At 32.6% G+C, this 14,039-nt stretch overlaps 2 protein-coding genes across 3 annotated transcripts; one reads left to right on the forward strand and one right to left on the reverse strand.

Annotated features, from left to right (window-relative positions):
• The first annotated feature begins 218 nt into the window (after positions 1-218).
• Positions 219-6,077, forward strand: LOC110415930 (ER lumen protein-retaining receptor-like). 2 transcript variants are annotated; one of them, XM_021427714.2, is made up of 6 exons: positions 219-403; positions 2,655-2,920; positions 3,462-3,577; positions 5,314-5,387; positions 5,471-5,534; positions 5,772-6,077. In XM_021427714.2, exons 1-6 carry the CDS (start codon positions 313-315, stop codon positions 5,806-5,808), a joined length of 648 nt encoding a protein of 215 aa, XP_021283389.1. In that variant the 5' UTR covers positions 219-312; the 3' UTR covers positions 5,809-6,077. The 2 variants fall into 2 exon arrangements, with proteins under 2 accessions (XP_021283389.1, XP_089639436.1); XM_089783310.1 differs by lacking the exon at positions 219-403 and adding an exon at positions 470-700.
• An 863-nt stretch (positions 6,078-6,940) lies between these two features.
• On the reverse strand, positions 6,941-7,669 carry LOC110414855 (NAC domain-containing protein 30-like). Its single transcript, XM_021426264.1, has 3 exons — positions 7,561-7,669; positions 7,188-7,405; positions 6,941-7,000 (listed from the first exon to the last, which is right to left on the reverse strand). The coding sequence occupies exons 1-3, from the start codon at positions 7,667-7,669 to the stop codon at positions 6,941-6,943; spliced, it is 387 nt and encodes a 128-aa protein (XP_021281939.1).
• Positions 7,670-14,039: the final 6,370 nt, after the last annotated feature.

The raw sequence follows: 14,039 nt of genomic DNA on the forward strand, positions 1-14,039 counted from the left end.
GAAAAGTTTGAGAAATAATATAGAAATAAATTTAAATTTTAATCCAATACAATCTTCAATAAACACTTTAAAAAAATTAATTACCAATTTTTAAATTTTAAATAATTAAATTACTAAACAAATGTTAAGCAAACAAAACTATAACCTACTCTTCCTTTGATAGGACAGGCAAAGTCAACGTTAAGGAGATGTTGTCAACCTTAATAAGTGTCCGTTCAAGGCGAAATCACCATCCGAGAGAAAGAGAAGGAAACAAAAGGAAAAGCAAAACACGAACCGCAAAAGTTTGAGAGACAAAGCAAAATAGCAATCATGAACATATTCAGGTTAGCAGGGGACATGACGCATCTACTCAGCATTGTGGTCCTTCTCCTCAAGATCCGTACCATGAAATCTTGTGCTGGTATATTCTTTTTGTTTCTACTGCTACTGTGTTTTTATGTTTTTAGCTTCCATTTTTTCTTTGAAGAAAAGAAATTTTGGATACCCAATATTGTTAATTTAATGATGGTTTCTGGCTGACACTGATAAGAAGATGGGGTTTTCCATGTTTGGAACATTTTTGCGAATACCCTTTTGCTTGTGTTTTGTAGATACCAATTGTTTGGTTTTTCTTTTCCTCTTCAGTTTTGAAAGATTGCTTTGATTTTTTTGTAGTTTTATACAGGTACTTTGCGTGAAAATTTCAGAAGCTTTTCAGGCAATCCTTTTGTTCTTTCTTTATTTTGTTTTGGTTATTGTCTGTGTTGACTTCTGTTTACCATCGGCTGACTTTTTAGCTCTTTGTTTGATTTGCTATGTTTGGTGCTTATTTTGGTTTGCTGGTTAAAATCTAGTCTTGTTAGAAGAATATATGCGATTGTTTCTTTATTGGTACATTTGCTTGGTTAGATCATAGTTGGTCCTCTGGTTTTTTATATTTCTTGTAATGATTGATGGAAGAGCTATTTGGTTGTTGTTTTTAACATTGTCTGCTCATCAACGTTGTTTTTATGCATTGGACTCATAGTAATAAGTCAAGTTTTCAGGAATTTGTCTTTAATCTTTGGTGGTGCAGCAGGTGACAAAAATTAAGCCTTTCTTTTGTTTTTCTCAATGCCTATTCTATATTATCATCATTGCAAAAACTATGGGAATGAAGCAATTCTCAGAAAATGGATTGTAACCTGTGAGTTTATTCCAAACTCTGTTTTATAGAGATTTTCTTTCAAGAGCACTGAAGTCAAGACTATTTGTCAATTCCAGGCACTCTTTTACTAGAAGATAATGATTTTAATAATCAAAAATTGAAAGAGAACAGTTTCAAAAATTTTTGTTGTTTAATGCAATGAAGTTATTTCTCTGATTTTATCTCTTTACAGCACTCAATGGAAGAGCAAAACAATTTTTTGTTTTGAAATTTTCAAAGCTTGAGCACCGACAATGCCTGTTCTTTCCCTGAACTTAGAACTTCCATGTTATTTCACTCTTCTTGTTTAACTTGTTCAATTTCCTTCTTTATTTATTGGTTGGAATTTCTAATTTTAGAACTCATAATTCATGCCTTATACATGAAAAATTTCTACATTCTCATTTTGGATTAGAATTTGAGTATGTAGTGGTTGTCAAAGAATGAAAATTTTGATCACCTGATAATGGACTCATTTTCCCAAAACATTTAAAATGCATTTTCCAGAAAATACTAAATTTACTTCATTATATGCCTCAATCTTATACCTCCCTCATCTATTTAACTGACTTTCCAAATTCTGCTGAAAGCAAGGATGGAGACTGCTATTTCTGGAATGGCAGGACTGGTAAAAGAAGTATCTGAAATCCTTGATATTTTCCTTTGTTCTGGTTTGGAATTTGCTTATCTCTTGAATATGAAAACGAAATTGTTTGGTTTGGTATTCAAGAAGGTAAAATAAAGTCTTTCTTGCAGCTATTTTTTCTAGTGATTGGTTTGAAACTTTTTCCCCTGTATAAAACCTATGAAAATTTATTTTCATAAAACTATTGGTAGTTCTATAGGGTTCTTGGTAGGAAGTTTTTAAATTTTGTAGATGAATGTTTGGAACCGTGGATGAAATACCCAATTTCCAAGGCCTTAATACTCAATCTCTGCTCTTCGTTCTTTGTGTTTTCAGAGTCATTGTCATTTCTTCAGCCTCCATGCTTGTTTTCTTGGAGGCATATTGCTAATTGGACTAAGGAAAATTGTCTTTCTTGGAAAGCTTGAGCTGTGCACAGAAATACGCATACTCACACCAATCTTAAAATTCTCTTTGTTATGTGTCTTTTGCTTGAAAAATTTCCATAGGCTTCATGTCTATTATATTTAATAAACTAGTACCCCAGAAATGGAGCTTTGGTTGAATTTTGGCTGGAAATACTTGGAAATCTGTTTGACTAATTTGCTTGCTTTAAGATCCTGGATGATGATAGGCTGTATCAATCTTAACTCTTTGAGAGTCTTCTTTTCAAAATGCAAATTAAAATTACAAAAATGATGCAATTTTATCTGGAAGACATGTTTGGATGCTAGATAAATCAGTTCAAAAGAATCCACAAGAATGCAGAGCATATAGATCTGAATAATATTTACATTATTTTTTTCAGTGAATACTTTTCCTTCTATTAAGTCTGAAGCCTAAAATAATTTTTATTTTCAGGAATTTCGCTTAAGACTCAGGAATTGTATGTTATAGTCTTTCTTACTCGGTACCTTGATTTGGTCACAAGGTATATATCTTTCTACAACACTGTAATGAAGTTAGTTTTCATTGGAACTTCAATTTGCATTGTTTGGTACATGCGCTACCATAAAGTTGTGAAGCAGACCTACAACAAGGATCAGGATACTTTTAGACATTACTTTCTGATCCCCCCATGTTTTCTGCTGGCCCTTCTGATTCACCGTGCTTTTAATGTAATGGAGGTAAGAAATTGTCTTCTCTTGTCTTGTGAATGTTTACTGTTGACCTTCTTTTCTTGTTTGGTAAAATATTTACTTAAGGCCCTGAATTATTTCTTGCACATGAATGTTAGTTAAGGCATTACAGCAAAATGTTGTTGAAAGGAATAGTTGTGTTGAGCTCCATGATATTCAATAAGAATGTGGTTCCCTGAGGCCTTCCTCTCTAATGACATGCAGTTAGACAAAGATGTATTCTGAATAGGATAGCATTTCAAGGTAGACCTCCATGCACTGCAGATAGTGCTGGCTAATGTGAAACCATTAAAGTTGGATCAAAAATCCCTTGGCCCTATTTGCATTGGGATGGAGAAGAAACCAGAGGACGGCTTAAATTTAAGAGACATGATCTTTGCCCTTGAAGGGACATAAGACTCATTTACCAGAAATGGCTCTTATGCCCTTATCAATTATTTTGTTTAAATTTGTTGCTCTGCTTGAAAAAAAAGAACTAGTTTTGTAACCTGGATGTGTTTTCTAATTGGAATTTGACTTCTTGTAATAGGTGTTGTGGACATTCTCCCTCTATCTCGAAGCACTGGCAATTTTACCACAATTGGTATTACTGCAAAGATCAAGGAACATTGATAACTTAACTGGAAACTACATTTTCTTTCTTGGGTATATTTTGTTATCTTATTAATGCTGCATTACTTGCTGTTATTATATTAAATATTCTTTCTTGCTTTGTTTTGGTTGCTATTCTACGATCATTTAGTGTCCCCCTCCCCTTCCTCTTCCTATACGGAATATGTTCTGTTAAGTGAGTGTGGTGCCTCTCTAGCTGTGATTTGTGTTTGTGTATGTTTTTGCCTGTGCAAGAGGAGACACGTAAATTTTTGACCCCTTCCCATACAGATATGTTTGCATGTGCATTAAGTGGTTTTTTCCCCACTTCCCAAACAAACGATCATCTGTTAACTGAGTATGGAGCCGTTGCTTGTTGTTCTAAGTTTTAGTTGGCCTGACTAGAATGAATTATTCTAACGCAAGGAAGGAAATTCTTGGGGAATGTATTATTCTATATAATGGGGTCATTTAAGTTTACAGCTCTATTATCTAATAGTGGTGTTGCTGGCCGTTCAGAGGTCTGTGTGATAAATTATTAGGTTAGTGGCCCCTCTAAGTGGGTTTGAATTGAGCATGATGCAACCAAACTTGAAGAAGTGTCTTGTTCTTGTTGTGAGATTGTGAAGATTTCGTGGGAGGCTTGCTGTCTGCTGTCCCTTGTCATGCAAAGCCAAAATCAATGATTGATGTTATTCCAATCTTATCTGTGTATTTTCTCTTTAAAATTGTGGTCGAGGTTACTTGATTTTGGATAGTTTCGGAGGATGCTCTGAGGAAAAGAGTGGGTACAATAAAATTTGAAGGATGCATGGGTGTGGTAGAAACAGAGGAGTCAAAGTTTGCTGGCAAAGAAATGTAAAATTTGTGTGGACCGTACTCAGTTAATTGATGCTAGCATGATAGGATGGAGGTGAACTGGTATGGTATAGGACAGGCTAGGTTCAATATAGGTTTGTAACAGTTGTTAGTGGACTTCTCAAAGTTGAGCACAGGGCAGAATTTTTGGGATAGTTTAGTTCATTGGAGAAATTGATGCAAATGCCATTCAGACACAATACTAGAGGGGCCTCTAATTAGTTTACTGTTTGTGGCCCTGTCTGTTTCTTGTCTTCTGCAGGTCTCCTGGGAATTATAGTTCAAACTTGCATTCTGTCTTCATGATAAGGTTTTGAACGGAAAAACTGGAATGGTATGGTTTTACAAGGGATAAAGAATTTGCCTAGACATGCTTTGTGCAAAGCAAGATTTTTGTAGAATGTGCCTTGCTTGTTCAAATCAGATTATTTCGTTAACTTGAGCCTAGTCTCAGACCAAAACCTGACCCAAATTGCAGGATAGAACAATATGTTGAAATCGAACCTATGCTGTTCATGAAAATGCTTTGATAGATTCTTTACTATTCAAGTCAGCTATTGTGATTTTTATAATTTCTTATTGAAGAAAGAAGAACACTAGGTTAGTTGAGTTCATTAGGTGACGTTCATGTGATATGGTTTTGTCATGTTAAGATGTAGTCGAAACTGCTCGCTAGTTAGTGGATTGCAGCTTGCTTTGCTCGTGCACTTACGTTTATCCATCCATAATTTGAATTTTATGTTGTGCATGACATACCAATTTTTTTAACAAAGATATGTTGGATTGATAGTTATATTTTCATTTTTCCTTTCATATGTGAATGTATTTTCAGTTGTGGTCAAATTATATTTCAGTTTCTAATTATTTGGTTTTCTTCGGTCATGCATTTGGTTTATCGATTTTGTGATAATTTTGTTTAATGTCCTATGTAGTGCTTATCGAGCTTTATATCTCATCAATTGGATTTACCGTTTCTTCATGGAGAATTTCAAGTTCTACTGGATACGTAAGTTTCTCTAGCCTCCTATTTGCATTTTCTCTTGCAAGGTAGCAATGTTAACTAGAATTTCTGTCAAATGCCAAGAACAGCTTGGATTTCAGGCTTGGTCCAGACTGCTCTTTATGCTGACTTCTTTTACTACTATATCAAGAGGTATGAATGCATTGTTCTTGCTCACATTATCTTAAGGCCTTGCTTGTTTTGTAAATGTTGTGACCTTGGTTGATTTCTTAAACACATTAAACACGATATCAACAAAGAATTATCATTTGGTCTTGAACCCTAATTTTCCCGTAACTGTTTATGCCGGAAGATGCTTTTCATGGGAAACAAAGCGTTTTAAAACGATTTATGATTCAGTACTGACAAGTTTGTGTTTCTTTGTTTCAGCTGGAAGAACAAAGAGAAGCTAACGCTCCCTGTTTGAGTTAAAGCTTTACCTGATGTAGGATCACGTTAACAGAGGAACTGAGACTAACGGAATGGTGGGGGTGTTAAGTGTTCCATAGATTTATTATTTCATCCACAAATGGCAGAAGAAGGCTAGTCTATTCTAATACTTTCTTGCTTCAACATGCTGTTAGCCTTACTGAACTGTCTTATGAAAAAGAAACAACGTTTACACGCTAAAATGTGGCAACATTTGTTATGCTTATCTAGTTTTCCAATTATTATTTCATATGGGTTCGAATTTAAGATCCTTGTATCAAGGCAGACGGCCATAGCAATGCATCAGCATGCGATTGGTAGTTTCAAGGTCTTTCTAAACATATAAACGGCACAAAATTAGACAATCTAGAAGAAGACCAACAGAAACCTGTAAAAGAAACTATCCGAATGTAAACCATTAGGGAACAGATGTGGTTGTCTCAATGCAAAGCCTCCATTGACAACACAGCCATGGACATTGCAAGAAACATGATCACGGGTTCTTCCTAAAAATTAGTGAACAGTGAAAACAGTGATGGCGAAAACAGAATTTCCACATGACCTCTCCCCACAATTGCTCATTCAAGCTATAGGAATGACTTGGATAACAGCAGTCAAAATGTTCAAAGCTTAATTTCCATCTGCTGCGTCTGTTCTAAGTCTGCAAGTAAGCAAAAGTATTATTCTACTCATACATAATGAGTGGAATCCGAAAACTCCAAACGTGAAAATGCACATTATGAAACAAATTTGATATCTATTTGCTTACCCCGAAACTTTATGGAATAAAATAAATAAACATAGAAAGTAAAATAAATCATTTGTACCATTCGTTATCTTAAATAAAGCCAAAAGCAATCTTAAAATTCAACTTCTACGTCCTGTTAGCTAGTCTTTTGTTTCAAAATCCATAGAATTGAAATTCACAATAATATAGAGGTGAACATATGGTTGAATCTTTACCTTAACTATGTCAAACTCTCTTTAATTACTTTTCTATCCATTATTTTTCAATATTTCTAATCATCATTCATATTTATGGGATTCACAATTCATGAGTGAATCTTGTACATGCGGTAATAATGAATGTATTGGAAACTAATGGAAGGATATCTACCTGGGAGAAGCATCTAATCCTCTATCTCATCATGTTCTTTGTCTATGATTCTGCATAGCGCATATCTCTCTATCTGAAACAAGTTTAATCAGTATGCAACATCAGGAAAATCAGATTACAAAACCTTTTTTTTGTTTATGCATGATATTCAAATATAGGGCCTAGTTTAAAATATGCAGTTTAGAACTTGTTATCTTGCTCCTAATATCGAGTTCGTTATCCAGAACCAAACTTGGATAAACACTAAATTCATGCATCACCCAGGAGCTTTCTTTTGCCGTTGGAGCCTCTCCCCAGTAGAAAACAAATATTCTTTTGAATCCAACAATTTCATTGTGATGATCAATCTGCTCAGTTTCACCTGTAGCGTTCCAATAACCACTCTTTGCACTTCCTTCCATTTGTTCAGCAGTGCTGTATGCTTGTGGTACTACGGTGAAGAAGTATGCTTCATTGGCCTTCCCATGCTTGAATTTACCTACAAAATCCAACGCAATTTATGACATCACCAATTAAAAAGTTTATATCATGCAAAAGCAAAGAGTAATGCAAAACAATCCGACACTCTAGAGTTGGAAGTGAGTCCCCTCAGATACAATACGAAATCATCTTTTGAAGTTTGATAAAAGTTACATGCTATGTCATTGTGTCTGGTCGAATTCAGATTGTTTAGCATTTTCCAACGGCAAGACCGGAAGGGAACTAAATTGCCATGAAAGTCCAGAGATAAAAGCTCACCCATTGGAAGTTGAGGACGATCATATATAGTCATAAAAATCAAATCTCATTGATAATATCAGCAGGAAGCTTATAACCAATGGTTTTGTTCATCAATTAATACATAATGAACTGATCATCAGAAGGAAAAACCTAAAGCCAGGTGCTAAACCCCACTTAACTTCTAGGTAAAGCCTCTCCATCTCTGAAGGAGAAGAAGGAAAAACAGATTCTAAAATCCTTTTCACTTCCTCTTCCTTGGAACTACGTTAGAACCAAAAGATGCCATTCAACAACCTAGAAACTTTCTATTTGGGATTCGAAAATTCTGGTTCTTATTTACTTAAAGATTGTAACATAGATTATATAAGATTAAAAATTTTATTGCAGAACCTAAGTTGTAACGGGATACTTGCTTTGCATGTAAAATCCTTGTTTAGAAGAACACTAGGACCAGGACTAGGACTATGGTTGAGCAAAAGGTTTGGAAACATTGGATAAAGATACATAGGCTTGAACATGGATTGGTCGAAAGAGATTTAAAATGGATTGCGCTTGCCACAAATTTAAAAGATATTTAAAATGGTTCTTGATTTTTACGATTTTTCCATGAGGTAAAATTCGATGGTTCAACTTTAATCTTTTTCTTTCAAAGTCTCATCTTCAAATTTTCAGGATTGGAAGGAGATTATCAAAATTAATTTAATTGAATGTTTATTTCCGATCACGGAAATTAAGAAAAACTATGCTTAATACTAAAAACTAAACAGTAAAAAGATTTATTGAAATCAAAATGAAATATAGAAATCGAGTAAGAGTGATTGAGTATTTGAAATACTCTTAATTGTATTAATTTATGGTTAAAGTATATAGGAAGTCCATATATTATATTGTTTGGTTTTATTTAATTTTTTTTATCTAAAATATCATTAATGTAATACTTGTACTTTGAATATTATGTGCAATTAAATCTTAATGAGTAATTTTATCTAAATTGACTATTAGAGATACTGACATGACACCAACATGTTATATGTAAAAAAAGGACCGCATGAGTTTTATTTTTCTTTTTTTCTTTTGTCCAAAACTATGTCATTTTGGTTTGATTATTTAAAGAACATTTAGTTTTTTTTTTTTGTTCTTTTTCCTCTCTCATTCTCTCTCTAGCTCTCCTCTCTTTCTCTACCTTACCCCATGACCGGCCCCCTCATACCCAGATTTTGGCTCTACAGCCAAAAGTCAGTTTTCGATGGTAAAAAATTATAGTTAAAAAAAAAAAACAGTAAACTCTTTTTTTTTCTTTTTTTTAATCAACATATTTTTTAAAAAAGTTATCCTGATTTTTCTAAATTTAAAAATGAAAATCCAGTTCCATATTAGTTAAGAAATCTCAAATTAAAGAAAAGAATTTTGTGGTGGTTTTTTTTTTAAAAAAAATTTCAACCATCGAAAATTCATGATTACGGCAATATTTGACAATGGCAGGAATACTGGCTTGGGGGACCGAGGGAGATAAGGATAGGGCAAAGAGGGAAGGAGAGAAGGAAAGATGAAAAAAAAATTAATTGGGTTTTAAATAACTCTACTAAAATGACGTAGTTTTGGGTTAACGTAGAAGAAAAAAAAAATTCACGTGGTCAATTTCTTTTTTAACAATTTTTTTTTATATTTAACATGTTAGTACCACATTAGTATCATTTGACATGTTAGTGTTTTTAATAATCAATTTAGACAGAGTTACTCACAAGGATTCAAAAAAAAATCAACCCATGAGTTCTTTTATTGTAAAATAAGTGAAAACAGTAAGAAGAAGCCTGAGGCATGGTATCACTATCTTTAAGAATAATTTTTACTCTTTCGAAATATGAAACTCGGTGTAAAAAGACTGTAATGGTTATCCTGCGGGATTTAACAAACCATTCAAATTATTAAGGGATGACAAGAACAATAGAAATATAAAAAAACCTAGCTATTGAAGAAATGAGGCAAAAAAGATAAGCAAAGAAAGCTTAGAAGATGAAAGGCTTAGATATGTGTTGAAAGTCAAAGTGCGTGGCTGTTTTTATAAGTATAGAGTGAAGAGAACGTTGCATCAAATAAGGCGAACATTCAACCAAATTAGGGAGTTGAGAAAAAGACTCAAGGAGTTAGAGAAAAACCTGATCAATAAACGTTGGAGCAAAATCAACTAAGCTAGGTAGAGTTTGAGTATGATTCAATCAAAGCTAAATAAATGTCGGAGCAAAACCAGGTAAGCTAGGTAGAGTTTGACTATGTAAAGTTTGAGTATGATTCAATTAAGGCTGAAAACTGAAAATTTTAATCAAGGTTGAATAAACGTTGGAGCAAAACCAAGTAAGCCAAGAGCTAAATAGAGTTTGAGTATGATTCAATGAAGGCTGAAAACAATCAAGGCTGAACTCCAGGTAAGCTAGGTAGAGTTTGAGTATGTAAAGTTTGAGTATGATTCAATCAAAGCTGAAAACAATCAAAGCTGAAAACAATCAAGGCTGAAAACTGAAAACTTTAAAAAAAAAAATAATGCCAAGGTATAAAAATTCACTTGGGTATAGCCCACATGTATATTCGCGCGTGGGTGAAATTTGAAAATTTTCAAGGTCTAACCTAATTTTGTGCACGCACAAACTCACTTAGTTTTTTTTACTTGCAATAGGCTTATAGTGTGTTTTCATATATAAGACATTTACTTTTCATGTATCTTGACAATATGAGATATTTGAACCTTATGAAATACATTATTTTGCAACATTATTTTTCTGCAGCACAAAAACCCACCATCCCTTTTGTCACAATTGCATCATGCATGCCGGCTTTCCCACGCTGCCCCAATACCAATCTCCTTCTTGACAGGATCAACTTCCATAGGAAGGAGATTTGGATAACATTAAAACATTGCTTCAAAGAAATATGGTCCCCCTTCATTTAATATATGTATGGATAGATTGATGTAAAGTAGTTCTCTCTCACCAGGGGGATTGTTAATAATTAGTAAAGGCAATCCATGCCGAAATATAACTTCTCTTCGATCACGTTTGGCTTGGTTGGGTCATAGAGGCGAGTTCTTTTGGACTGTATTATGCATGCAGATGTACTCGAAAACTAATTAATACAAAAAATGAGAATTGTCTATCCAAAATTAGAAAATATTTCTTAGAACAAAAACACACCCCTTGGTTTCTTTGGAGAGCAATATGCAAGATACATGGTAGTTGTGCAATATATGCCTTTCTCCTTTTGCCTTTCAAAGCTTAGGTCAGGCGAAGAATATTGCATATATAGGCTAAAGAATTAATATCTACCATTTTATGCATGTATATGTTCAACGGCCAAAGGCATAAACAAACATATACGTGAAACATAGAGTTAATAAGATGATTTAGTGACAAACTAGAACTCTATCTGTCCCATGATGTGTATGATAAACGTGCTCTGTGCTGATATTTTTTAGATATTCTGGACATCTAAACAACTATATGTAATCAAAATATGACTAAGTATGGCTACCTACACGGCTTGTCTTGTGCTGATCTTTCTTCTACCTTTTTTATAACCAAAACAATACGAAAACTGCATTGAATTATGTACCCTACTTGGTCTTATATGACTAACAATATTAGAAAAAAAGTTCCATGTGATGATAATTTAAGAAAAAAAAAAATAGTATAGAATTCCAAACGGAGGAAAAAGGGATATATATATATATATATATATATAAACATCAAGAAGCAGTAGGATTCAAATGAAACATATATAAGCTGCCAAACTAGGCGTACAAATTTAATATGCATTTAATTTGGTCGCTCCCCTCGTGGTGTCTCCTTTTGTGGTCTGTTTTGGTCCAACTTTTGCAGCAGTGATATCCATTCTGTCAGAGGAATACACACTTTGTCAATGACAAAATGTGAAACTCAATTACGAGAAGATCGCCATCAATCAAGTTGTAGAATTTTGAGTCACCTGCTAATTAATTTATTATGACTGGAATTCTTCAAAGTTGAAAGAGGAAAGGGTACTTCACTTCTTTCACAGTGACGAGTAAAGTTATCAAGTAGGGACGGATTTTATTCTCTTCTTTTGATGTAGTCATATGTTAAAACATTTTGTCAATTGACATACCGTGATGGCATTGCCATTGCTGTTGATTAATTCTAATTTTTTTTTTTACTTCTTTTTTCTTAATAGATAAGAAAACCATGTAAGCTTAATTAGTCATTAGAACTAAATATTTTTTATTGAAAGTCCATTAGTACTAAATATTAAAATAGCAAAAAGTGATTGATTTATTTCTTATGAGAAATAAAAGTGATTAATGTTTTGTATGATAGTTTGATTGACCATAACATATTACTGTAGCACGACAACACAGAATTATAAGAGATTGATCTTGATTAGACCGTGTTATCAAAAAATACTTAAAAATAAAAAGTCAAGTAAAATACCTTAATTTATACCTAATGTATTTACCTTATACCCATTGCCGATCCTGTATCTTGATAGAAATAAAAGTGACTAATGTCTTACACTATAGTAATAGGCATGACGATGATGCCTATTTTCCAAGACACGCGTACATATTTTGTAGGTCAAGAAAGAAATAAATTCTATTTTGAAAGTAAAGGGGGAAATATTCTCTGATTGTACACACAGATGTCACAGACGATCGACAAATGAACCAATGTCGATATGTTTTGAAGATTTTGTTCATTGAACCAGTACTATCCTACAGTTACAAACTATTCTTCATTGCTATCCATAAAATATAGAAGGGAAAAGAGTTTAGTAATCTTCAACTTTCAGTTTTGAGATCTCGTCATGTATGTGTTTTATCTAATTTCATATTCATTTATTTTGTTTGATTTATTTTTTGATTGCGCAAGGTATTGTTAATTTTGATTTATAATATTTACGATTTTTATGATCACCGAAATGATACTCGTAATAAAATTGATTACAAGTGTTTTAATTATATACCAAAGTATTGATTTCAACAAACTCACTACAAATTTTCCAAAAATAAAAAATCTTTACATATAGTCAATTCAACTTGAACAAATGTTCAAGTTATCGTTCTTGTAAATCTAAATACGCACCAGCTGATCAATATGGCTGGTAAAATAGTTAGGTGATTCCACAAAAGATTTGGACGAAAAGTGCTAATTCAACAAGTTTTTAGGCAGCTAATTAATGTTTATTCAATGAGGAGAAGCAAAAGGAGATTGAAAGGGAGAATAACGTGTGCGGTAGGTGTAATATTAGATATCATGAATCTGTACTGAAACATGTACATTACTCATTTTCATCAAACTGACTCAATATTCGTTGAAAACTCTTTGTGAAAAAGAAGAAGAAAAGATTAAAAAAAATGGGTCAAAAGCCGACATATAAAGCAGAGAAAATAACTAAAAAGACAAGTGAAATTCAACCAGATCTTTAAGCTCATTTGTGACATGATTCATTTTCTTTCTTTTTCTCCTTGTTTGAGTTCAGCAAAGCATCCATCCGATTATTGCTGAAATGAGCATCATTACAATCTAGCATATGATTGTGTACATTACTTATTGTTTTGTAAGTATATTACTATTTATGCAATGTTAATGGAAACTATACTTCATCACAAGTATTCCAACTAAGATTGATATTTATTAATTACCAAATTTAACATTTGCTGCATTCAATTTTAAAATAGGTAATTAGTAATATGGGAAAGGAAATTAAGAATGAGAGACGGAGACAATGTGAAAAGAATATATCGTCAGGGTTTAAGGAGAATACTAAAATTAAATATATATGATTTGGCAAATTAGAGTTGAAGGAATTAATTCTGAAAAGAAAAATAGATGAGAGAAACGAAAGTTCAGAGAAAATTGCGGTGGGGATTAACGCTGGGTTTAGAACTGTGACTACTTCAACGTTATTTGAAATTGGAATCAGTTGTAGACATGGGCGAACCCATGTTCATTAGAGTGATGTCATAATTAAAAACAAAATTTATTGATTATATAACTTTTTAGAGTTTTATATATTTATTAATATCCATTGATTTTTTTACAATTTTATAAGAACTGGGGTCAAAAAGGTAGATTTTATTGAAAAATTTATATATTAATAATATTTAAATATTTATTAAAAATATTATGTTTTAGAATTTTATATATTAATAATATTATGAACTCATTCATTTTTCTTTTACAATTTTGTAGGAAGAGGAGTCAAAAGGTAGATTTTACTAAAAAATTTATATATTAATAATATTTAAATATTCTTTCAAAAATAATAATATATAAATATTATCAAAAAGTAAATTTATCAAAAATATAATTTATATATTAATATTTAAATACTACCGGGAAAGATAAAAAAATTTCTTTCTATAA

The sequence above is a fragment of the Theobroma umbraticum genome, unplaced genomic scaffold (genome assembly GCF_002168275.2).
Source record: "Theobroma umbraticum cultivar Fairchild unplaced genomic scaffold, ASM216827v3 scaffold_147.0, whole genome shotgun sequence".
Classification (NCBI taxonomy): Eukaryota; Viridiplantae; Streptophyta; class Magnoliopsida; order Malvales; family Malvaceae; genus Theobroma; species Theobroma umbraticum.

Excerpts from the sequence above, each read along its gene's own strand:
- LOC110415930 (XM_021427714.2), top strand. The coding sequence starts at position 313 with ATGAACATATTCAGGTTAGCAGGGGACATGACGCATCTACTCAGCATT. Across the intron at positions 2,921-3,461 it reads GTGCTTTTAATGTAATGGAG|GTGTTGTGGACATTCTCCCT; the intron begins GTAAGAAATTGT and ends TTCTTGTAATAG. Across the intron at positions 3,578-5,313 it reads AACTACATTTTCTTTCTTGG|TGCTTATCGAGCTTTATATC; the intron begins GTATATTTTGTT and ends TGTCCTATGTAG.
- LOC110414855 (XM_021426264.1), bottom strand. The coding sequence starts at position 7,669 with ATGGGTGAGCTTTTATCTCTGGACTTTCATGGCAATTTAGTTCCCTTC. Across the intron at positions 7,406-7,560 it reads CAGACACAATGACATAGCAT|GTAAATTCAAGCATGGGAAG; the intron begins GTAACTTTTATC and ends TGGATTTTGTAG. Across the intron at positions 7,001-7,187 it reads CGGCAAAAGAAAGCTCCTGG|ATAGAGAGATATGCGCTATG; the intron begins GTGATGCATGAA and ends AACTTGTTTCAG.